Raw genomic sequence first — 27221 nt, 5'->3', positions numbered from 1 at the left:
ACATTTCTATGTAGTAATCTTGGTTCTGGTAACATTCTATGTAGTAATCTCGGTGCTGGTAACATTCTATGTAGTAATCCTGGTTCTGGTAACATTCTATGTAGTAATCTCGGTGCTGGTAACATTCTATGTAGTAATCCTGGTTCTGGTAACATTTCTATGTAGTAATCTTGGTTCTGGTAACATTCTATGTAGTAATCTTGGTTCTGGTAACACTTCTATGTAGTAATCTCGGTGCTGGTAACATTCTATGTAGTAATCTTGGTTCTGGTAACACTTCTATGTAGTAACCTTGGTTCTGGTAACATTTCTATGTAGTAGCCTTGGTTCTGGTAACATTTCTATGTAGTAATCTTGGTTCTGGTAACATTTCTATGTAGTAATCTTGGTTCTGGTAAAATTTCTATGTAGTAATCTTGGTTCTGGTAACATTCTATGTAGTAATCTCGGTGCTGGTAACATACTATGTAGTAATCTTGGTTCTGGTAACACTTCTATGTAGTAATCTCGGTGCTGGTAACATACTATGTAGTAATCTTGGTGCTGGTAACATTCTATGTAGTAATCTTGGTTCTGGTAACATACTATGTAGTAATCTTGGTGCTGGTAACATTCTATGTAGTAATATTGGTTCTGGTAACACTTCTATGTAGTAACTTTGGTTCTGGTAACATTTCGATGTAGTAGCCTTGGTTCTGGTAACATTTCTATGTAGTAATCTTGGTTCTGGTAACATTTCTATGTAGTAATCTTGGTTCTGGTAACATTCTATGTAGTAATCTCGGTGCTGGTAACATACTATGTAGTAATCTTGGTTCTGGTAACACTTCTATGTAGTAATCTCGGTTCTGGTAACATTCTATGTAGTAATCTCGGTGCTGGTAACATACTATGTAGTAATCTTGGTTCTGGTAACACTTCTATGTAGTAATCTCGGTGCTGGTAACATTTCTATGTAGTAATCTTGGTTCTGGTAACACTTCTATGGAGTAACCTTGGTTCTGGTAACATTTCTATGTAGTAGCCTTGGTTCTGGTAACATTTCTATGTAGTAAAAATGGTTCTGGCTCTGTATTAATCTTGGTTCTGGATTCATAACTTTCTTGGTCCTGCATCATAATTTTGTAGTAATCTTGTTTCTGATATCTATGTAAAATGCTTGTATGCACTAAATGTCAGATCAGACCCTTGGGGATAACACAATCTCCTTACAGCACAGGATCCACGATAGACATGTAGCTGTATAACATTGGAAATGCATGTACGTGGTGGTGGGACATAGGATTTCTAGATGCAGCCCTGATGGGTGCGATTGTCACCTCCCTATAGCACCCGGCAGCTCTGTGTTGTACAAGCTCATGCGTCTCCCAATGTTTGGCGCCCGTAGGTCAGCCGCCTCCTCAGCTCCCTTACCCGTACGAAGGGAGGGAGAGCAGCCGGTGACCCGAATACGGGCTGCACTGAGAGCAGGGACTAGCGCTCTGCCTACATGCATCAGGTGTGTACGTGAGGCAACACTAGGAAAGCGGACGCCTCACGTATATGGCCAATGCATTATTACAGGAGACAGCACAGAACCTCGTGAGTTAGCAACAAGGAAGCCCGGAGCAGCACCAATGGAGGCGCGCGTTACATCCGCAGTGACGGAGACACCGAGAGCTCCGTGTGGTGGAGCCTCCTGTCAGCCGCCGCCTCACTGTACAGGACACGATGGGATGTGACGCCTCGGGCCGCGGTGCATTGTGGGTGCAGTGAGTGACAGCCGCCGCCGAGTCTTTCCAGTTCATGCAGGGACTGAGAGCACTGACAGTAGACGTATTGCGGAGCCTGTAAGTACCTGACACGTCCCGTGTGCATGAGGGGTACAGGCCTGGGAGCCCCCACCTGCTGCTCTCCTGTCTTGTCATTGTCTTTCCTCTCTAGTTACCTGTGCACTGCACCTGTCACAGGTAGATCGGCTCTGGAGATGACAGTGACCCCAGCAAGTGCCTCATAATCTCCAGATATCTGACAGGACGCCATTTTTACACATTCTTCTCATGGGTGATGGGTGTCATAGGAATCAATTTGTGCAAAAAGTTTAGGAAGCACCAAAATTTCACTACACATCATAAGCCTGTCTCACTATTATTAGTTATATGTTATAGATGGGTCCCCTCAACACCAGAACTGTCTGTAACACTTTCCTAAGGCAGAACATTCAAACGTACAACAGTCACCAGAACTGTCTGTAACACTGTACAGGGGCGGAATAGTCACATATACAACAGTCACCAGAACTGTCTGTAACACTGTACCGGGGCGGAATAGTCACATATACAACAATCACCAGAACTGTCTATAACACTATACTGGGGCAGAGTAGTCACATATACAACAGTCACCAGAACTGTCTGTAACACTGTACAGGGGCGGAATAGTCACATGTACAACAATCACCAGAACTGTCTGTAACACTGTACTGGGGCAGAGTAGTCACATATACAACAATCACCAGAACTGTCTATAACACTATACTGGGGCAGAGTAGTCACATATACAACAATCACCAGAACTGTCTATAACACTATACTGGGGCAGAGTAGTCACATATACAACAATCACCAGAACTGTCTATAACACTATACTGGGGCAGAGTAGTCACATATACAACAATCACCAGAACTGTCTGTAACACTATACTGGGGAGGAATGGTCACATATACAACAATCACCAGAACGGTCTGTAACACTGTACAGGGGCGGAATAGTCACATATACAACAGTCACCAGAACTGTCTATAACACTGTACTGGGGCAGAGTAGTCACATATACAACAATCACCAGAACTGTCTGTAACACTATACTGGGGAGGAATGGTCACATATACAACAAACACCAGAACTGTCTGTAACACTGTACTGGGGCGGAATAGTCACATGTACAACAATAACCAGAACTGTCTGTAACACTGTACTGGGGCAGAGTAGTCACATATACAACAGTCACCAGAACTGTCTGTAACACTGTACTGGGGCGGAATAGTCACATGTACAACAATAACCAGAACTGTCTGTAACACTGTACCGGGGCGGAATAGTCACATATACAACAGTCACCAGAACTGTCTGTAACACTGTACCGGGGCGGAATAGTCACATATACAACAGTCACCAGAACTGTCTGTAACACTATACTGGGGCAGAGTAGTCACATATACAACAATCACCAGAACTGTCTATAACACTATACTGGGGCAGAGTAGTCACATATACAACAATCACCAGAACTGTCTGTAACACTATACTGGGGAGGAATGGTCACATATACAACAATCACCAGAACTGTCTGTAACACTATACTGGGACAGAGTAGTCACATATACAACAATCACCAGAACTGTCTATAACACTATACTGGGGAGGAATGGTCACATATACAACAATCACCAGAACTGTCTGTAACACTATACTGGGGAGGAATGGTCACATATACAACAGTCACCAGAACTGTCTGTAACACTGTACTGGGGCGGAATAGACACATGTACAACAATAACCAGAACTGTCTGTAACACTGTACTGGGGCAGAGTAGTCACATGTACAACAATCACCAGAACTGTCTATAACACTATACTGGGGAGGAATGGTCACATATACAACAATCACCAGAACTGTCTGTAACACTATACTGGGGCGGAATAGTCACATATACAACAGTCACCAGAACTGTCTGTAACACTGTACTGGGGCGGAATAGACACATGTACAACAATAACCAGAACTGTCTGTAACACTGTACTGGGGCAGAGTAGTCACATGTACAACAATCACCAGAACTGTCTGTAACACTGTACCGGGGCGGAATAGTCACATATACAACAGTCACCAGAACTGTCTGTAACACTGTACTGGGGCGGAATAGTCACATGTACAACAATAACCAGAACTGTCTGTAACACTGTACTGGGGCGGAATAGTCACATGTACAACAATAACCAGAACTGTCTGTAACACTGTACTGGGGCAGAGTAGTCACATATACAACAGTCACCAGAACTGTCTGTAACACTGTACTGGGGCGGAATAGTCACATGTACAACAATAACCAGAACTGTCTGTAACACTGTACTGGGGCAGAGTAGTCACATGTACAACAATCACCAGAACTGTCTGTAACACTGTACCGGGGCGGAATAGTCACATATACAACAGTCACCAGAACTGTCTGTAACACTGTACTGGGGCGGAATAGTCACATGTACAACAATAACCAGAACTGTCTGTAACACTATACTGGGGCAGAGTAGTCACATATACAACAATCACCAGAACTGTCTATAACACTATACTGGGGCAGAGTAGTCACATATACAACAATCACCAGAACTGTCTGTAACACTATACTGGGGAGGAATGGTCACATATACAACAATCACCAGAACTGTCTGTAACACTGTACTGGGGCAGAGTAGTCACATGTACAACAATCACCAGAACTGTCTGTAACACTGTACTGGGGCAGAGTAGTCACATATACAACAATCACCAGAACTGTCTATAACACTGTACTGGGGCAGAGTAGTCACATATACAACAATCACCAGAACTGTCTATAACACTATACTGGGGCAGAGTAGTCACATATACAACAATCACCAGAACTGTCTGTAACACTATACTGGGGCAGAGTAGTCACATATACAACAATCACCAGAACTGTCTGTAACACTATACTGGGGAGGAATGGTCACATATACAACAATCACCAGAACTGTCTGTAACACTGTACTGGGGCGGAATAGTCACATGTACAACAATAACCAGAACTGTCTGTAACACTGTACTGAGGCAGAGAAGTCATATGTTGTAGATGGGTCGCCTCATCACCAGAACTGTCTGTAACACTGTACTGGGGCAGAGAAGTCACATGTACAACAATAACCAGAACTGTCTGTAACACTGTACCGGGGCGGAATAGTCACATATACAACAGTCACCAGAACTGTCTGTAACACTGTACTGAGGCAGAGAAGTCATATGTTGTAGATGGGTCGCCTCATCACCAGAACTGTCAGTAAGACAATAAGTCAGACTACACTGGGATAAATGATTTGCTTCTTGTATTGCCCTTTGCATAGTAACAAAGTGTCAGATTACAACAGAACAGATCAGTCACGTGTTATACTGTCAGTCAGGGCAGATTTGTTACACCATTACACATGGTATATACAGGTCACCAGAACTGTCAGGTAAACTACACAAGGATTTCTTGCCCCTCACGTTCGGATCACCAGAACTGTCAGTAACACCAGAACACCACACATGGGTCACAGGCTGTAAGGTGCACATAAAGTTGACAAGTTTACAGAATCGTCACATAGGAAGTTGTCTAAGTTTGCACATTGAATCTAACAACATAATAATAAGCATATTTGCCCCGTTTCATAGTTGGTTGTTTTACTGTAAGTGTTAATAATAATAGTAATATGTTAAAAAAAGATGTTGTGCAGTTACAAAAAGATTTGGAAGCAGCAAAAAGCCTTTAAGTAGTGGAGGGCAACCTTAAGGCCTCAGCTGGCCACTTTATAGCCTCTGGCTATTAAAACAAATGAAATACATGTATATGGATGAAACGCGCCTGTATACCTGTCAGTACTGGCTGCATATACTCTCAGCCTGGTATAATGTAATGCATGTAAATAGTTAATGACTGTGTAGCATCCATATATTACTGTCAGCTCTGTATTGTTGTGATGTGATGTATACACTGTCTTATGTGTACATGAAGCTGTTACTTAGCAACAAGTATATAGGGAGTGGACATTATTCCTACAAGAAACCTTCTAATTATAGAGAAAAGAATAAACACCTGAGGTCTCCTGCACATTATGGTTTCTTATAAGCCTCACGATTTTCCTATAACAGAAATTCATTCTCTTCATAGATTAATCTCAGTAGGCTTCTTGAAAGTCAAACATATATGTAGAGGGAATAGACTTAAGGTAGCACTATAGCAGCGGTGGCGAACCTATGGCACACGTGCCAGAGAGGGCACGCAGAGCCCTCACTGCTGGCACGCGCCCCATCCTCCCAAACACTGCCAGGTGCGGACAACCACTGTCCACACCTGGTTGTCATGACAGAGCAGGGCGCCGACACTGCCTGCTGTCACTCTTATCACAGCAGCGCACAGGACGGTAAAGAGTCCCAGCACTGGCAGCGAAATGATGTCATTACGCTGCCAGCGCTGGGGAACCTTACTCCGTGTGCGCTGCAGTGATCAGCCGGAGGAACGCCGAGTCTGAGGTGAGTGTATTTATTTTTTTTTTTTAATTCAGCGCTGCCACGGGGCATAATAGATTGCTGATCTATTAGAAGGCTGATTTCCTGCCCGCTCCCGCACCTCCCATAAGGCCCGCAACTGGCCCGAAAGTCACTGCACAAACTGCGCCCGCTACCACAAATCCCCCCGAACCCCAGCCTGTTCTGCCCGCTATCACCATCAACCCCAGCAAGAACTTCGGCCGCTCTCACTCCCCCCCCCCGCTCAACTCCTGTCACTGCCCCCCATCACCCCCTCCACTGGAACTCATGCCTCATAACCACACTGCCCCGAACTCCAGATGCTGCATTCCCCCCCCCCCCCGGAACAACAGACACCTGAGCAAGAGCAAGTACATTTTATGTATGTATTTAATGTATTTATGTATATGCATATTATATATTTATACGTGCATTTGTATATACAGGCGGTCCCCTACTTAAGAACACTCGACTTACATACGACCCATAGTTACAAACGGACCACTGGATGTTGGTAATTTCTTGTGCTTTAGTCCTAGGCTACAATGATCAGCTGTAACAGTTATCACAGGTGTCTGTAATGAAGCTTTAGTGTTAATATTGATTCTTATGACAACCCAACATTTTTAAAATCCAATTGTCACAGAGACCAAAAAAGTTCTGGGTGCGATTACAATGATAAAATATACAGTTCCGACTTACATACAAACTCAACTTAAGAACAAACCTACAGACCCTATCTTGGATGTAACCTGGGGACTGCCTGTACCTGTGTGAGGGCTTATTTTTTGCGTAGCATATTTTACTTCTCATTTATTATTCCATGTCGTGTACTGGGAAGCTGGATTTTAATACTTTCGCTGTGCGCTCCAAATCATTTGTGTCCTTTATTCTTTGGTTCGGTCCTATCGCAGTGATACCAGATTTGTTGGTTTTATTGTGTTTTAATACTTTTTCAATAATTAAAACAGTGTACGAAAAAGAAAATAGTTTCGCCATCTTGTGACGCTAATAACTTTTGTGCACGTTGCTGGGGAGGTGTGATTTTTTTTTTGCTTTATGAGCCGTTGTTTTCATTGCTACCATTTTAAGGACTGCGTGACCTTTTGATAACTTTTTATTACTCTTTTATGTGATGTAAAATGGTGTAAAAGTGGCGTTTCAGTGTGTATAGGACTGCTGGAATCCGAGCTCAGGCAGTCCTGTGTAAATTGATTCTAAACTAAACCGTCAGTTATATGGTTAAATTGCCGTACTGGCACTTTGCGATAAGTAATTAGGTTTTGGGTTGCAGTTTGGGCACTCGGTCTCCAAAAGGTTCGCCATCACTGCACTATAGGATAATGGCCAAACCAAGTTATTCTATTTCAAATGTTGTAGACGCCCAACTGCAGTAGAGTACAGTAAAGGGAAACGGCTTGGCTAGGGCGGATCCTATGGTCATAGGTCAGGGAGAAATTCATTCTCCTATAGGAGATTGCGTCTGCAGGCCATGTTTTCAGGCGCTTCAGGTTTCTATCTTTCATTCCTCTTAGCATTATGATGAGTAGAATGATAAATGTACTGCTGTTCCTCTCCATCATTATTTCCTCTTATGATTCACCTCAAAAATACTGAGTTGAATGATAAGTACTCTCATCTATATCATCCTTCTCTTACAACTTCTATCGTTCTTTTCTTCTTTCATTCCTTTCGGCAATACAAGGAGTGAAATGATAGAGAACTTCAATTCGCCTCCATTATTCATTTCTTCATGCTCATGTAATTGTTCTCTTCTCTCATATATTTCTGTAGGCATAGTGTAATAAAAATTCTGTCATTGCACTCACATAGGGGAGCAATGAATAAGTAATAGAAACCAGCAGTGAAATAGTTAAATGGGGGAGGATTCCTCAGGACTTATTTGCCAGTTTTCTGGCATACCAAAAGACCTAAAATAATCACAATTGCTTGCAAAATGTTAGTAATTGTGATTATTTCCCCTTCAAATCACCTCTAGAAGAGGGGGAATGCCTGGTGGTGGAGTTGGCATCCTGCCCTGCACCTGAAAGTTGTAGTAGACTTCTGCAGTCATTTAGATGACACTGCTCCATCAGATTTAAATGGATGTGGACTAACCGATTTTACTTTGGACTTTATGCTTTCAGATCAAATCCTGGTCTCTGACCTCAATACTCTAATGACGAGCGTGAACGTCAACTCTACTAATGTGCATAACGCTTCCCTTAAAGTCCACAAAATCAATCCCCTTTTTATCCCATTCAGACAAGAATTCCTGCCATGGACAATTTTCAAAACGCTGTTGAACAAGATTTAAAACAAGTTTCAGGGGAAAAAAAAAAAATCGATTTTTCTAAACATAATCTTTTGTTGGGAGAACGTAAAGCATTGAATGAGTTACCGGAGCAAGTTAACCAAAGCAGATGTGTGAATATTTTTGATGACAAAACAGTAGAAGCCGTATTACGTTGGTTCCTATTTTGTATACTTTATCCAAAACGCATAAGGAGGTTTTCCCTCCTCCCTTGCGACCACTCATTTCTGGAGTGGGCTCTCTTACTGAACAGTTAGGTAAATGACTTGACAATCTCTTGCAACCTTTTGTCTTACTTATTCCTGGTTACATCAAAGACAGTCGGAAAGTACTAAAAAGTATGACTAATTTTCATTGGGGTAACAATTTTTGTTGGGTTACATGTGATCATCTCTTTACATGTCTATCCCCCATGATTTAGACATCTTAGCGGTTTCTCATCACATGAGAAGGTACAGTAATTATTCAGTGGAATTATTATTATTCAGTCCATCCTTGATCTATTGAAATTTCTCTTGTCTCATAATTTCTTTATCAACATATTTTATTTACAGGTACGAGGCTGTCCAACGGGGGCAAAATTTTTCCCCTCATTGGCCAACCTTTATGTGGCATGGAGGCAGGAGTCCTATATTTTTTCTAAATCACATCCATATCTCAATTCTATCAGATGGTATGGTAGATATAGTGATGATTGCATCCTTGTATGGACTGATGATACCTACAACGTCTCTATATTTATCGTGTACATCAATAATGACAAATCAAACCTTAAGTTTACTTTCCATTATGATATACAAACCATCAACTTCTTAGACATTACATTAACTGGACATTCATCCTCCCATTCAGTTTCCACTTGCCTATATAGAAATCCTACATCGGGAAATACCACTCTCCATGCCAAGCCACATGACCCCAAAAATATCACTAGAAACTTAGCGGTGGGGGCATACATTAGAGCACATCGCTCTTGCTCTAGACAGGATCGGTATTAAACGGAAACTAAAGTATGGACAACCGTTTCAAAGACAGAGGTTACAGTACACATACATTGGAACATGCTAATAATATTGTATCCCCCAGAGGTCGCATTAACGCCTCACCACGCGTCATAGACGCGTGATGAGGCGCCATTACCCCCCAAAATAATTGCCATGCGTAAAGTTACGCTTGGCAATTATTCCTTGCAGCGCGCAGGCTGAGCGGCTCGGCGCGCGCTGCAAAAGAGGTAAATGTCGCGCGATCACAGCGCGCGCCGGACCGCTCAGCGCGACACTTGACACAGTGATCTGTGTCATCAGCGCTCCGGAGAGAGAGCGCAGGCCCCGCGATACCTGTCGACAGCGGGGCTGCTGCTCCCTGTCCTGCTCCATCTCTACCTGCCCGCAGATCCGGACGGGTGAGTGTGTAATTGTAGGTGTAATGTTCTGTGTGTGAGTGTAGTGTGTGCTGTGTTCTGTATGTGTGAGTGTAGTGTGTGCTGTGTTCTGTATGTGTGAGTGTAGTGTGTGCTGTGTTCTGTATGTGTGAGTAGTGTGTGCTGTGTTCTGTATGTGTGTGTAGTGTGTGCTGTGTTCTGTATGTGTGAGTAGTGTGTGCTGTGTTCTGTATGTGTGAGTGTAGTGTGTGCTGTGTTCTGTATGTGTGAGTGTAGTGTGTGCTGTGTTCTGTATGTGTGTGTGTAGTGTGTGCTGTGTTCTGTGTGTGTGTGTGTAGTGTGTGCTGTGTTCTGTATGTGTGTGTGTGTAGTGTGTGCTGTGTTCTGTATGTGTGTGTGTGTAGTGTGTGCTGTGTTCTGTGTGTGTGTGTGTAGTGTGTGCTGTGTTCTGTATGTGTGAGTGTAGTGTGTGCTGTGTTCTGTATGTGTGAGTGTAGTGTGTGCTGTGTTCTGTATGTGTGAGTAGTGTGTGCTGTGTTCTGTATGTGTGAGTGTAGTGTGTGCTGTGTTCTGTATGTGTGAGTGTAGTGTGTGCTGTGTTCTGTATGTGTGTGTGTAGTGTGTGCTGTGTTCTGTATGTGTGAGTAGTGTGTGCTGTGTTCTGTATGTGTGTGTAGTGTGTGCTGTGTTCTGTATGTGTGTGTAGTGTGTGCTGTGTTCTGTATGTGTGTGTAGTGTGTGCTGTGTTCTGTATGTGTGTGTAGTGTGTGCTGTGTTCTGTATATGTGAGTAGTGTGTGCTGTGTTCTGTATGTGTGAGTAGTGTGTGCTGTGTTCTGTGTTCTGTATGTGTGAGTAGTGTGTGCTGTGTTCTGTATGTGTGTGTAGTGTGTGCTGTGTTCTGTATGTGTGAGTAGTGTGTGCTGTGTTCTGTATGTGTGTGTAGTGTGTGCTGTGTTCTGTATGTGTGTGTAGTGTGTGCTGTGTTCTGTATGTGTGTGTAGTGTGTGCTGTGTTCTGTATGTGTGTGTAGTGTGTGCTGTGTTCTGTATGTGTGAGTAGTGTGTGTGTGTGCTGTGTTCTGTATGTGTGAGTAGTGTGTGCTGTGTTCTGTATGTGTGTGTAGTGTGTGCTGTGTTCTGTATGTGTGTGTAGTGTGTGCTGTGTTCTGTATGTGTGTGTAGTGTGTGCTGTGTTCTGTATGTGTGTGTAGTGTGTGCTGTGTTCTGTATGTGTGTGTAGTGTGTGCTGTGTTCTGTATGTGTGTGTAGTGTGTGCTGTGTTCTGTATGTGTGTGTAGTGTGTGCTGTGTTCTGTATGTGTGTGTAGTGTGTGCTGTGTTCTGTATGTGTGTGTAGTGTGTGCTGTGTTCTGTATGTGTGTGTAGTGTGTGCTGTGTTCTGTATGTGTGTGTAGTGTGTGCTGTGTTCTGTTTGTGTGAGTAGTGTGTGCTGTGTTCTGTATGTGTGAGTAGTGTGTGCTGTGTTCTGTATGTGTGAGTAGTGTGTGCTGTGTTGTGTGTGGTGTGTGCGCAGTGTGGTGTGTGCGCAGTGTGGTGTGTGCGCAGTGTGGTGTGTGCGCAGTGTGGTGTGTGCGCAGTGTGGTGTGTGCGCAGTGTGGTGTGTGCGCAGTGTGGTGTGTGCGCAGTGTGCGAGTGTAGTGTGCGCAGTGTGCGAGTGTAGTGTGCGCAGTGTGCGAGTGTAGTGTGCGCAGTGTGCGAGTGTAGTGTGCGCAGTGTGCGAGTGTAGTGTGTGCGCAGTGTGCGAGTGTAGTGTGTGCGCAGTGTGCTACCGAAATTTTCATACTCCTCCTCGGGTAAAAATACTCCTCAAAAATGGTGAGAGGAGTATTTTTACCCTTCTGGAAAAATGTTAGTGCGACCTCTGGTATCCCCTAACATGTGCAAAAGCACGGACAATATGAGTCCATCTACTTGGCTACATCTCAAAGGCAATTTTAAGTATCGTCAACACAGATGAAGCTCTTGCAGATTCATGCAAAAAAACTACCACATCCCAAATTTATACCACGTCCATTAATATGTCAGTTGTGACAGTCATCATGTGGTATATCTTTTAACTGTACCCATTGTCATGTTCAGTGTGTTGGTTGTATGTTGGTACAATCACGTTGCATGTAGTCTGTTATCAGTTAAATTTTTATGTATTGAGCTTTCATTTTTAGAGGGTATATTGTTTTATCAGAAGTTATAAAATCTAAGAAATTTACCATGTTTGCTAGTGCCAGTCTTTTACGTAGTTATCAATATGCATTGGTGCTTGGGATAGGAAAATGGCACAATAATACCCAAATATGTTGTTTGTGTTGAGTAAGGATGCTATATGAAAGGCCGGGTAGATTATCAGCCCAAATGAAGCGAAGGCCAACACTCTTTATAAAAAGGATGTAGATAAAATGAAATAGGCAAAGTCCTAAAAGGGGCATCATTTTAAAAGCTGAAATTCTCGCAATGTGTTTACAATCCTTCCTCCTGGTGGTAGATGTCCTTTAACACCTCTTAAATCTGAAGTATCAACACTCTAAGCCACTATGATCTGATGGGCAGCAGAGTTCCTAAGACAGTCCAAAACTGATGCAATGAGGCTGCCCTCCTATGTGGTCGACCTGTGAATTGAACAGTCTGTTTCTGGAGCCTCTGCAAATTTAGCAATTTACTAGGGATAGGGGTCAGGGATAAGGGACTAAGGAGAGATTAGGGCTAGTAAAGAGCCCTAATATCTCTTGCATTTGTTGTGTTACTAAAGTGTTCACCAACTAAATAATCCCCAGTGGTTGAAGGATACAGTTAAGATTGCACGGCTCCTTTCATGGCGACCAGCAGGTCTCCTGACCCACAGCTACCAATCATTACACAGAAGGTTTACCAGGTATTAGTGGCCATCCCCTTTAAATTCCACCTGGCCAACTTGCTGGTATTGCAGTCTCTGCTTTAAATTTAGATGATTCTGCAAAATTTATGGAGTTGATGGCTTGCGCTGGAAGATCACTAGCCAGTCTTACTTCTCAAAAAAAGCCATCCCTGCCCTTCACTCACACGTCACGGATAACGCTGGCCGCTCCCTGCAGATGCTTTCTGTAACATTGTGTGCACCGCGGTTGACACCTGCAGGTTGACAACTCCACGCATTTTCAGCTTGGATTCCAGACCTGGTGTCACTTATCCATCTCCTCCCTGGACGTCTTTCTGTTTCCACAGTGTTGCCCCAGCCTCATGCCTACCTGTACCAGGTAAACCATTGCCATGCAGTGTTGAATTTGAGCTGCAAGTTAGCATGGTCATGAGCGACAACAGTACCAACAAAGTATCTGTGTTGAACCAGAGCTGAATGACATGCTCCCTTGTGGCCCATCACCCTTTGAAGAATTTTCACTGTCTTGTGCACAATGTTGGCAAAGTCAAGGAAGCTGTGCAATCATTTCAGCCATTCCTACTTGCCATGACAAGTTCTCCTACATTTCCAGCATCAAAAAGGCCTGCTATTACATTGTCAGCGAAGCTACCATGATGTTGCCTTACTATGGCTGCACCTGCTTCTGTAATGGGACAGCCACAATCAAGAAACGGCTGCCATCTGCCTGCCACCATTGCAGGTACCACTACATACTGCCGATCCCTTACTACCACCATGCAGCTACAGCTGCCACCCATAAACAGCTAACCTACTGTCATTACAAGTTGCTGCCATTATTGTTGCTTATTCTGCTTCCCTTTTTAAAAGGGAGAATTTGTTCTAGGCTCAGTCCAACCAAGCCTTTCTCTTTGTTCTGGATCTGACAGGACTGCAGGCTTCTGGCTTGGTGGGATTTTTCTTTCAGCTTTGGAACGTTTCTCATTTCTATAGTGTTCCATTATCACCAGCCTAGAGGAAACTACTTAGAAGTGAACTCAGGAGGAAATTTAGAAAGAAAGGGGCAGATGTTTTTAGATTGACTACCGCAAGTTTCCTGACAGGGTTAATAAATTCATCCTATTGTCTGCAGGGACACATAGAGCAAAAGCTGCATGATGGTAGCCAATGTGGAATAACTGTGAGCTAAACAAGCAATCAAGCGCACTCTGCTCAGTGCTGACTCTGTCCTTGGATTAACTCAAATTGCATTTCTGCAAGCAAGAGGTCTTTAGACCAAAAAAAGGAAAGATGGATAAAAATTAACTTTTATTTCTTTCATGTAATAAAACCAGAACTGTGCCTGTGTTGTTAATTATTTAGGATACATATGCGAACCGAAGACATTTAAAAACTTCCTATGGTGGGAGTGGGTTTTTTATTTTTGCACTCTACTTAGAGTTTTGCTCAGAACAAGCGTGCACACTTTTAGAGCACACAAAAAAGAAAAAGAAAAACTCCTCTATATTCCATATAGACAGCAAAAAGCAGTAGCGCATGAGATAGCTGGCTTTACAAATAGAGGCATAAGGCCCCTTTCACACTTGCGTTTTTCACGCGCGTTTTCTGCGCGTGCTTTTGACGCGCAGAACTTGCATTGCACTCTGACCCATTGTAATCAATGGGTTTTTTTTAACGCACGTTTCAATCTCGACATGCTCTACTTTTGCAAGTCACACACGTGAAAAACGCACCATACAAGTCTATGGAGATGCATCAAAAACGCATTGCCCTCTGAGACACATGCAAGTGCAATGCGTTTTTCACGCATCAATTGCCATAGAAAAGATAGAGCTCAGTCCTGAGTCCATTTTCTGCGTGTGAAAAACGCATTGAAATTGCATTGCAATTGCATCAAAAACGTGCGTGAAAAACTGAGACCCTGAACCAAACTCTGACTGAAAACTGATTGCACTCTGATGCAAAATGTACGTTTTTCACTGACCAAACCCTGATCGCACCCTGATCAAACTCGAACGTGATCTGCAACGCAAGTGTGAAAGGGGCCTAAGTGTGCGCGCTTGTTCTGAGCAAAACTGTAAGTAGAGTGCAAATTGTGCATGAGTGACTGCTGGTAGCTAGTGGACAAGTAAAGCTCACTACTAAATGAGTGGGACTTTTTCATAGCCCACATTTGCCTATTATGCGGTGCAAGTGACCGCTGTAAGGCCTCAGTTTGTTCCACACCAGCTTAATAGAATTCTTCAGTTGGTTCCTGAGTGATAACTATATCTTTCAATAGATGCACAAGCGCAGACACACACTTAGACTTCCAGCATCGATTCCAGTGCTGCCCTCTATTGTGTTTAAAAAAATTAAAAACCCACTCCCACCGTAGGAAGTTTTTAAATGTCTTTGGTTCGCATATGTATCCTAAATAATTAACAACACAGACACAGTTCTGGTTTTTTATTACATGAAAGAAATAAAAGTTAATTTTTATCCATCTTTCCTTTTTTAAGTCTAAAGACCTCTTGCTTGCAGAAATTTGAGTTAATCCACTAAACAATTTATAGGTCCAGACCACAATCAAAATTCCTTGATCTTTTCGATCCCAATTTTTGTTGACTCTGTCCTTGCACCCAATTTCTAAGGTTGTTTTTGTAGTTTTACTGCTATGGTATGTGACAGTGGGGCAGATTTATCAAGCCCATGGCAACCAATCACAGCTCAGCTTTTAAATATTCTTGAGCACTGGTAATAAAAAAGCTCAGCTGTAATTGGTGTAAACCCCTTTACCCTGTTGAGGGTACATGGAAAGGGCTTATGGGCTTCTCTATACAGGCTGGGTGTCTTCTTTATAATATAGTAGACACGGCCATTACACCTGTTTATTGAGATTGAAAATAACAATGACACTTAGGCCTCTTTCACACAGAAGTATATATGGCTGCCTTATGCTTGCCGTACGAACGGCAGCTACCATGCAGCTGCCATAGAAATGCATTGTACACGGCGCGGTATAGTGAGCACAATGGGGCACAGTTACTTACATTCCCGCTGTAGTTGCCTGAAAGTGCATTGTCCGACTATAATGCACTGTGCCGATATCCTGCATGTGTCGCTTCCGCACTCAGGTCTCACAGGGTTCACCATCTATTTTGTGGTGCATGTAAGTGCATTGTCTTGCGACACAATTCGAAAGTTAAATCCCGCGCTTAGTTTAAATCAGTCGGATCGTCCAACGGCACGCCCCCCCGATTTGTGTGGCCTGGAAGCCGGCGAAGCTATGCCAAAAACAATTGCATGCAACACAATCCCAGCGGAGACACCTGTTAAATACCTGTCCAAGCCGTGCAATCCCCGAAAAAGGTGCAAAGCCAGACGAAAGTGCGCAGTACGACCATTAGTAAATAAGCCCCAATGTGTATCACCGTACTGAGCCGCAGCCAGATAAAGATTTGATGCACCTGCATGGCTCCTTAGAGAGGAGAGGGGAGGGGCGAGGAGCTCTTCCCCTTTCCCTTCTGCAGCCGACTGTATTCTATGCCCAGACCCAGTCGTAGCATGTGTGTGTGAAAGGAGCCTTAACACAATTAGGATTGAACTGTGAAAAACTTATGGGTAAAGACATATTTTCTTTGTAAAGTTTTTCAAAAAAATTTCTAAAAAAAAGTTTTTTAGACATTAACACAACTAAACAAAACTAAATAAATTTGGTATCTACTTGGTGCCATTTGGATTTTTTTTTTCATCTTTCCAGTACATAGTCATGTCCCTGGGGTGTGTCTACAATGCTTAAATATGAAGGACACGGCCTCAAATCCTAAATTTACATTAGCGTCCACTCCTGCATTTAACCCCTTCACATGGCTTGTGTCCATGTGGATTTGAGACATTAGCTACAAAGTCTCAAAAGAAGCCAAAATTTGCGCCTGCCAGGATAGGAAAAACGGAACATGTATCACAAGTAAAAAGACAGGATCCTGCATAAGGTGCAAAAAAGACCTTCCAAATGTCTCAATTATACACCAAAGGAAAAAATACTATGATACATCATCAGAAAGATTAAAGTCTTCGGATTGAGATTGCATTTTTACTACTAACAATTTTTTGGTTGAACTTGATGGATATGTGTTTTTTTTTTAAACTGTATAAACTATGACTATGCCATGTCCCCCAATGCAGTGCAATTTGTCCTACGGATAACAAGCTCCCTGTAAGTGCAAAAATGTACTTCTAGGATTAAAGGGGTTGTCCGGAAGTTAAAAAAAAAAAATGAATGCTGCCTTCCAAAAACATTGCCTCTCCTGGCCATGGTTGCGGTGGTATTGAAACGCAGCTCCATTCATCTTTATGCAGCTGAGCCGCAATACCAACACAAACCATGGACAGGTGTGGCACAGTTTTTGTAAACAAGCAACCATGTTTTTCAATCTTCGGACATCCCCTTGTACTAAGTCTTGTACTATGTTTCGTCATTGATACCAGTTTCCTGTTTTTGATGTTTGCGTAGGTTTATGTTCTCACATTGTCTTTTTGTGTATTATTAAATGCCTGCTCTTGTTTACAGCGGTATAGCACACAATCAAGATGTCAAGCAGAGGAGGGAAAAAGAAGACCACCAAGACCTCACGGTCAGCAAAGGCAGGCGTCATATTCCCAGTTGGAAGAATGCTGCGTTACATTAAGAAAGGACACCCCAAATACAGAATTGGAGTTGGGGCACCCGTTTACATGGCTGCTGTGCTGGAGTATCTGACCGGTGAGCATGCTTTGGTATTCCTGTGAGGTACAATGATGAATGTAGGCTGCATACTAACTTCTGAATTCTGGGTTTGAAATATTGCAAAATAGGGCATTTTCAACATTTTACTCCACTCAAGTGGGTGGTGAAGTGGGCGTGGTTAATCTGAGGCAGATTTTTCTATAACAGAATTTCTTAAAAATCTCACTCCAGTAAAGGGGTGTAGTAAAAAGTGGACTAACATCTCAGAAAAGACTTGGAGGTGCACAAAATGTATTAAACAGTTAATAAAACTGGCAGATTTTTAAAGGGGTTGTCCGGAAGGTAAAATATTACAATTATTAGTACCGGTAATTCCTTTAGCACTTATCCACCATGACGGCCCCACCTGGAGAAGAGGTTAAAAGTCTGGCATCCACCCACCAGTAATCATACCAATTAACTACACTATGATGGTAACTCCTTACCGACATGTGACGTAATAGTACGTCACATGCCGGGTGCAGGTGCATGGAGAGGACTCACAGGCTAAACCCTCTCCATAGCTGGTGAGCGCCGATCCGTCGCCATGACAGCCTCTGGTTTTCCAAGACCGAGGCGGCTTTGTGTTAACCCATGTGCGATCATCACATTGCAATGAATGAGGTGGAAAATCCCCACATACTGCCATACTGTAGTATGACAGTATATGGTAGTGAAGAAAAAAAGAGTTGGATTCAGCTCACCTCCCTGGAATGCAGCGTGTCAGTACTGGAGCGGTGATGCACGGAGAGTTTGCATGGGCAGCAAACTAAGTGGAAAACTTGTAGAAAAAATGGAAGAGGAATCTCCAGCATCACAAAGGTAAATCAGTTAAAAGTCCATATGGACAAGTGTATGGTAGTATCATACAGACAACCTAGGATGGCTGAAAAATAGTAAAAATTAAAAAAAAGTTTTAAAAAAAAAATTATAATAAAAAAACATAAAAACTCAAATCACCCCCCTTTCCCTAGAGCTGATATAAATATAAATAAATAGTAAAAATCACAAACACATTAGGTATCGACATGTCCGAAAATGCCTAATCTATCAAAATATAATAACAGTTTCTCACTGCGTTTAACCCCATAACGCAAAATAGCACCCAAAGTCGAAAATGGCACTTTTTGCCATTTAAAAAATAAATAAAAATTCTATAAAAAGTGATCAAAAGGTCGTACAGTCCTAAAAATGATAACATTGTAAATGTCATCAAAATCCGCAAAAAACGACACCTCCCAAAACTCCATACACCAAAGTATATGGCAAAATCCCCAAAAAGTTTTTTGTACAGGAGGTTTTCATTTTTGTAAATGTATGAAAACATTGAAAAACCTAAATTTGTTATCCCCGTAATCACACTGGCCCAAAGAATAAAGTAGACATGTCATTTGGGACACACAGTGAAATATGTAAAATCCAAGCCCACAAGAATACGGCACTAATGCGTTTTTTTTACCAATTTCACTGCATTTGGAATTTTTTTCACACTTCCCAGTACATGGCATGGAATATTAAATACCACCATTTTGAAGTGTAATTTGTTACGCACAAAATAAGCAATAACACAGCTCTGTACATGGAAAAATAAAAAAGATATAGATTTTTGAAGGTGGGGAGTGAAAAATGAAAACGCAAAAACGAAAGAGGCCGGGAAGGGGTTAATATGTTAGTTTTATATGTTAGTTGTTACGGCTTTGGTTGAATGGAATTTAAGTTCTTCTGGAATATCCATCTTTGTTCTTATAACAGTCCAGAATCACTGATCTCATCCAGCGAGCTATTGTAGATTCGGACTCTTTATTTTTTTTCCCTTTATTTTTCCCCAAAAGTGTAAGAAGAGGTTTGAGTTTACCTGCCAACTGTTGCCTCCCGCATCATGTCATAAGGCCTCTTGTAGGTCATGCTTGATGTCAAGGGCTTATCCCATCCTGGAAAGCTTTGCATATTTCCCCCCTAGTGGAGCATCAATGGATATAAGAATCCCCAGCACTGACTGCATATATGTACTATAGCTGCATACATTTCTCTAGTGTATACAATGACTGTAGCAGCACTGACTGTATAAAGGAATATAGTGAATGTATACTGCCAGTACTGCTGCCGGTCCAGTATACACTATGATACAGCTATGTATATGGTTTTTAGTCCATGAATAAGGCTACTCCTGCAGTTGGATAAGTATAGGCCGTACAGTGTCACATATTTATTAACAGAGACCCGTCTCCCAGAAGGTCCTGATGCCTCCTCCTATTTTGTAGCCCGTGCAGCACCTTCTAGGCTTGTCAGGAGAGCTGTAGCAGCTCCGTGCTGGCGGAGGATTTAAGAAACCAGTCTCATTCTTATTAAAATACACAAGACACGAGTCTATGTAGTTTGGCAGGTGTTTTTATGACTTTTGATTTGGAGAGGACATATGTGTTGCAGGGAGTGATGAAGGATATCTTCGAGCATGGTATATTTCTGAAAGTGCTTTTTAGACTGGGGCCAGACAAGTGGCAATCGCAGGGTCTACTATGATGTAGAATAGCACCGGTGTGGATAAAATGTAAAGATAATGTTAGTCTTAAAGGGGCTGATCCTTTTGGGTTATTTATGACAAAATTCATGAGAAAAGAGCTATATTGAGCCCCATCTCTTCTACTAATTGATTAATGGTTGGATTGTGTGCATGCTACATTCAACTCAATTAAATCATCAAAAATGGAGGCAAATAACATTCACCTTTGAGATGGGGATGAGCATGTGGCACAAATCCACTGGACGCTAGCTATTGCATGGCTTTGCCTTTCTCCTTTCAGCAATCGCTGCGGATTAACTACTGTGAAAACTTCTTGGTTTTCAGATGGTTTTGCAGTTATGAAGATACATTGCTGTTTGTGCAGATATATAATGATACATTTTTCTCATAGGACATTTTATAGAGTCTTATTATAGCATTTATTAAGAGTAACTGATGTCTGATTCTGCTGGGGGGAGCCTGAGGGTGATGCCACACATGGCGTTTTGAAACAGTTTTTGGTCAGTTTTTAAGCACTCCGTTAAAAAACGCATGCGTTAAAAAAAGCATCTGTTTTTAAAAATTTAGCGATTTTGCGCAATAAAAAACAAAAAAACTGATGCGTTTAAAAACAAAACTGATGCGTTTTTTTAACGCATGCGTTTTTTAACAGAGTGCTTAAAAACTGACCAAAAACGGTTTTAAAACGCCATGTGTGGCATCACCCTTAGTTGTCTAGACACGTGACTTGTCATTTAGTATTACACAGGAGACATTTACATCAAAGCCCACCGTCATAATACATGTTCCAAAATGTTTTATACACATGGTCAGATGGTGTAAGTCCCACTTACAGACTATAGAGCAGCGCATGTCCTTTATCATTACTCTAACATATCCTTTTGGTTTCAGCGGAAATACTGGAACTGGCCGGAAATGCTGCGAGAGATAATAAAAAGGGAAGAGTCACTCCCAGACACATTCTTCTCGCTGTAGCGAATGATGAAGAACTGAATCAGGTGAGTACTATTTGGGCCACTATTTGCAAATAATACCCTGAAAAAAATATCATAAGAACAGAAGGTGAACATAAAAAATGGGAGATTTATCATCAAGTTTCTGAGGTAAAACTGGTCTAGTTGCTCATGGAAACCAATCAGAGCTCAGCTTAAGTTTTATAAACGGCTATGGGATAATGAAAGCTGAGCACTGATTGGTTGCCATGGGCAACTAGAACAGTTCTGCTGTAAGAGACTTATGATAAATCTACCAATATCTCTGTTGACTTCAATGTGCAGAACGCCTAATGTGGTCTCAACTGCATCGTGTAGTTCAGGTAAATCAAGCCCCACCACGGCTAGGTCATGGATTACTTGGTGATAATACAGGTAATACACATGAAAATCAGTTTAAAACTTAACATTTTTTGCTTTGGATTTACGAGTTCTGTAACCTATGACCAGGGTTGTGGAGTCGGTGAGACAAACCTCCAACTCCAACAAAATGGTCAGTGGCTCCACGACGCTGCAGTCCTGTTTTCCTGGTCACTGTGGCAGTGCTTCAGATAAATGCTGGCATTCCTTCCCAGTGTCTTATTCCTCTAATCTAGAGCAGAAAAGCTTCACTCCTGAGCATGTACAGAACGTGCAGCCCCAATCATCTCATCTAAAAGTGTTCATTGATGCAGGAGGCTGGGTAGCGGTGAGTGCTGCTGCGTCGTCCTCACTCCTCCGAGGTCCTCTCCTGCGGCCCCTCTCCTGACATTGTTTGTATGCTCATGGTCAAGACCCAGTGCAGAGCGCCCGCAGGAGAGGACCCACAAGTGGTAAGTACTTGTCAGCTGTACTGTAGTGCTCCCAGATCCTTTTCTGTTCTGGGTCATGACAGGACACCGAGCACTGCGGTGCATGGAGGAGAGAGGAAGCTGAAGGGTGGTGCTGGGAGGAGAAGAAGAGCCAGGAAAGGAAAGAATTCATTATCTTTTTTGTCTTCTCTGATGTCTCCAGTATTGCTAGTTTTATGCTCTCGGGGTCTCCAGTATTGTCTTCTATGGGGTCTCCAGTATTATTGTCTGGAAATGATGTCCCAGGATGTACCTCCCACTGGATGGGACAGAGACTGAAACCCGGGACTGTCCCGCCATATCTGGGACAATTGGGAGGTATATGGTTTAACCCTGTCTATGCTGATAATGGACATTTCAAAGAAATCTCCGACAGAACAGTAAAAGTCAGACTTGCTGCAGTCTGTATTTAGTCAAACTAAATTTTAAGATTAAAACTTACTCATTCCGATTATTCAAAATGTTAGTGCATGGTTCACATTTCTCTCGAACACTAGGTGGCGATATTGGATTATTTATCAGCGTCTTTGGACAAAATATATCCATGGTTTTTTTTTTGTTTGTTTGTTTATTTTTTTTTTACTTTTATGTTATCTATATCGGAAACCCTCTTTCGTATACATCTAACATACCCCAATTTCCACAGGGATTAATAAAACTTTATTGTATTGTTTATTTTATAGAGTACAAGACCAGTTGCACATTCATTAATATCTTTACAAAAAAATCTGCCATGATTTGCAAGAAAAAACATTGTATCACAAGCCTCTTCATCCCTAACATTTTTTCACACACATTTTTAAGACTTGAAGTGGACCTATATAATGATATTTCGGACCACAGTAGGGTTGGGAACTTTTGCTTAAAATGAAAATCTCAGTGTTTTTCTAATTTATAGACCATTTTCAATATTATAAGTAAGCTAAAAGAAAACCCTAAACTCTAGATCAACATATTCATTCATGTCAAACAACTCCCAACTACCCCAACACCGGCAATACACGTAGCCAACAACCTCCTCTACTATCAGTCTGTGCAGCTCTGTCCAAACATATCTTCCACCACCTATATCCTCCATCCTCCACCTCCCCGCTCAACAGAAGTTAAAGTTTATAGTATACCCACTACTGACTACCTTTGGTTGTGATGACATACAGTAATTAAAGGAAATCTACCATTAAAATTAAGCTTAATAAACCAGGGGCACTTACTCAGACCCAGGCACCACGACAGTGGTAATCTTCTTATATTTCTTATCCATGGCCTCCTTCATCCTAAAATCAACTTTAACATTATGCTAATGAGCCAGAAGCGCTCTGAGGGTCATTACCTGAGCCCTTCCATGCTATAGCTTCACAGGGTGTTACACTGTGTAGAAGCACTTCCCCCTTCCTAGTGTGTGAGGTAACTGCAGGCAGAGAGAGAGGTAAGTGCCGAGAAAGGGGAGGGGAAAGGGTACAGCTTGTGAAGGAGGGGGGGGCTCTGGTAACAACCCCTGAGCCAGAGGTCGCATTAACGCCTCACCACGCGTCATAGAGGCGTGATGAGGCGCCATTACCCCCCAAAATAATTGCCATGCGTAAAGTTACGCTTGGCAATTATTCCGTGTAACGCGTAGGCTGAGCGGTTCAGCGCGCGGTGCAAAAGAGGGGGATGTCACTAGCGCGAACACAGTGTGCGTTGGGCCGCTCAGCGGGGCACGTGACTAAGGGGCGTGCCGGAGAGACCCGGAGTGAGAGCACCGGCCACAGAGGAGACATGTGGACAGCGGGGCTGTCCCGGCGACGGGACTTAAGAGCAAGGCCGGGTGAGTGTAGTGTTGTGTGTGTGCTGTGTGAGTGTAGTGTAGTGTTGTGTGTGTGTGTGCTGTGTGAGGGTAGTGTAGTGTTGTGTGTGTTGTGTGAATGTAGTGTTATGTTTTGCGCTGTGAGTGTAGTGTGTGCGGTGTGAGTGTAGTGTGTGCGGTGTGAGTGTAGTGTGTGCGGTGTGAGTGTAGTGCGTGCTGTGTGAGTGTAGTGCGTGCTGTGTGAGTGTAATGGTGTGCGTGTGCTATGTGTGCGGTGTTTTACCGAAATTTTCATACTCCTCCTCGGGTAAAAATACTCCTCCAAAATGGTGAGAGGAGTATTTTTACCCTTCTGGAAAAATGTTAGTGCGACCTCTGCCCTGAGCCCTTCAGGCTTTTTAGCATAATTTAAAAAGTTGATCTTAGAAGGAAGGAGGCCATGAAAAACAAATAAAAACAAGACTACCAATCACGGTGCCTGGATCTATGAGAAAGTGTGCCTGGTTTATAATGATCGATTTTGACAGTAGATTTCAATTTAGTTTTAAGAAATAAGAAATGTTAAGAAAATTAAGAAATACGTTTTGAATATGTCTTCAACTCCAGGCTTTATTTATAGAATGAAACTGGATGTCCCCCCTACTTCTCTGTTCTCATTCTAGTGCCTGGGTTGTCAGGTTGTCAGCTATTACACTGATGGTGTATCCTGTGGATCAAGTATTTATATACATTTATATATATCAGTTATGTATGCATAATTGTACTTAACAATGTACTTAACAGAGATGAATTGTATTTACATATTTTCTTTAAATGCATTTTTTAATAGTTGCTTAAAGGTGTTACAATAGCGAGTGGTGGCGTGTTGCCAAATATTCACCCTGAGCTTCTGGCAAAGAAGCGAGGAACCAAAGGAAAATTGGAAGCAATCATCACACCACCACCATCAAAGAAAGCAAAAACCACTTCACCAAAGAAGTCAACTGCAAAGAAGCCGGGTGCCAAAAAGGGGGTGAGAAAATCCAAGGTACATTACTTACAATAAGTACAATATGTTGTTTTCTAATGGTGACAGGGAATAAACTATTAAGTAACGCTATTTGCCTTGTGTTTAAAGGGGTTCAATATCATAATAGTGAGATCAGACTCCCAAAGCCTCCACAATTGTCCTACTGAATAGTAGATTTAGTGATCCCTCTGTTGCACTGTAACACTGTAAGTTGTTATTTGAAGAAATTAAGGTTCAACTTCGGTTGCGATTATTGAATAGACAGGAAAAACAGGATCTAGTCGTCTGAAGGATTAGCCTCTGAAAATGCATTCTGTAGTTTTATAGACTGTGCAGCACTTACATATCTAATACACAAATACAAAAATGTTTTCTGATCCCAAAAATACATAGCTACAAAAATGGATGCCAATAACTGGTGGGAGTAGTGACACTCGGACACACCTCGGACATTGATTGGCTCACGGACCTCTCCTAAAAGACTCCCAAGAAGTTGATTCTGGTGTATACTGGAGCATTGGTAATTGAGGGCAGGGAGATATAAGCAACAATTTATTACTTTTGTAACGACCCATAAAATATATAATTTATTTTTACCTCCTCTAATATTACTACTAATAAAAAGGATTGACTTTCAGGCATCTTAATATTACATTAATGACTTGTGTAATATATTTCCCGGAGCTAATATGCCATTTATATGTTATTCTTTATTCAGAAGAAGCAAGGAGAAGCCAGCAAAGCAGCAAGTGCGGACAGCACAACAGAAGGGACCCCAGCAGATGGATTCACAATCCTCTCCACAAAAAGTTTATTCCTCGGACAAAAGGTAAGCTTTATTCATCTAATAGAAACGGAATATTATATATAACTACAAGATGTAGACCTGTAGATACATTGGGATTGGGAGAAGTAATGAATAACAATGTAAATTGTATAAATTAACATAAACTGTAAAGACAAAGTGAGTCAGACATCAGGATTGGGGTCATCAGAAGCAGTTACCTTCTGCACGGGGCTGGGCTATCTGAAGGCAGATGGCCTGTAACCATTAACTTCTGGGACAATTTTCACATTTTTAAATAGACAAAAATAAACTATGTTCCCCATACCATTTTATTATAATTCTGCCCAAACTTAGAGTGTTACAACAAGTACATATTTATTCTCGGCTGTAATGGGGACCGCAAATGGTACGGCCAGATATCCACCCCCGTTGACGCCTATGGCACCGGATTATGGTGCAGTGAGCATGTGATTGTCTAAATGTACCCTTAGATGCATAGCACCTCTTTACAACATGTGCATATTATTGTATATTCACCAGAGCTGATTACAATAATATACAAACTTTATGTTTGTAAAGATGACAAGTGACCTGCACAGGACCCTCATAATCTTCATCTTATATAGAATAAAATGCTGTACCTGTACATGGCATGTGCTGTTCTCAGGTCGCAATTATTGGATCCATAGTCGAATGTTATACTCTGTATGACATCATTATGTAATCCATTGCTAAGCCATATATCTGAAAAAACTTTCTGTAAAAAAAACAAAAACAAAAAACATGTAAATCATGAAGGGTTACATGATTGTGTGACATCTATGTGGCGTCCATATTGTTCACATTCATATAGACTTCTAAGGGAAAGCAGGGGCCACACACAGGCAGGAATAAGACCTACTCTGATTTTCCTAGAGCCTCCACACGGATCCGTGAAAACATATTCATGTGCACGCATCCATTGAAGCTAATGGGGGGAATGTAGCCAAGGATCTGAGGTTCCGCCAGTTTCTAACTAGAAATCACTAGTCTTATGCTGTGCCATATTTAACACTGTGATGATAAATTCTGGCGCAGTATAAGACAGTTGATTCCTACTTTAAACCTAGTTTTATTTAGTATAAACTGTGTGCAAGAACTTTTAGCACACAGACAATTAAGAAAAAGTTCTAAACGCCTTGATAAATGTGGCACAATGCATTTTAGACAGTTCTTTGGGCACAAATCCACCAGAATTCTGGGGCAAGTGCGTACACAGGCAAAAGCAACATTCTTGTCTATGTAGCCTATGGTTCCATGCACAAGACTTTAATTTTCAACCTTGTTGGGTCTGTGGTCTGCAAAATTATAGTGCATGCACAATTTTTGTGTATCACACTTCTACGTAAACCAATTCCCCTTTAAAGTGAAAGGGTCAGCGAGGAGGAGAACTGGAGCTGTATGAATACAAATTGTGTGTGTATTCAGTCCAAGACTAGAATTATCTGACTGTGGAATATCTGCAACAATTGTGTCTACAGCAAAAAACCGCAGCCCAAAGCAGTCGCAACCTTCTGGTGGCAGGGGCTGGACTTCAACCCTTGCATTACAAACGTTACATTCTGCACTTATGTTCAGAGAACTTGGTTAAATTCTGTAAATACTAAAACTTCTGGTACAAAACCCTAGAATGCTATCAATAAATGAATACTCAATGTCA

At 42.0% G+C, this 27221-nt stretch overlaps 1 protein-coding gene across 4 annotated transcripts in view; it reads left to right on the top strand.

Annotated features, from left to right (window-relative positions):
• Positions 1-1588: 1588 nt before the first annotated feature.
• MACROH2A1 (macroH2A.1 histone) overlaps positions 1589-27221 on the top strand; it is a 45598-nt gene continuing 19965 nt past the window's right edge. For 2 of the 4 annotated variants that reach the window (XM_072145872.1, XM_072145871.1), the window contains exons 1-5: positions 1589-1829; positions 17403-17594; positions 21010-21116; positions 24556-24738; positions 25454-25564. In XM_072145872.1, the coding sequence (XP_072001973.1) occupies positions 17423-17594; positions 21010-21116; positions 24556-24738; positions 25454-25564 (573 nt within the window). In that variant the 5' untranslated portion in view covers positions 1589-1829; positions 17403-17422. Of the gene's footprint in view, positions 1830-17402; positions 17595-21009; positions 21117-24555; positions 24754-25453; positions 25565-27221 lie in introns of all 4 variants that reach the window. The other 2 variants (XM_072145870.1, XM_072145869.1) reach the window with 2 other exon arrangements.

Source organism: Engystomops pustulosus, chromosome 4, assembly GCF_040894005.1.
Source record: "Engystomops pustulosus chromosome 4, aEngPut4.maternal, whole genome shotgun sequence".
NCBI lineage: Eukaryota > Metazoa > Chordata > Amphibia > Anura > Leptodactylidae > Engystomops > Engystomops pustulosus.
The sequence above is the reverse complement of the archived record's forward strand: the minus strand, read 5'-3'. Positions and strand labels throughout refer to the sequence as shown.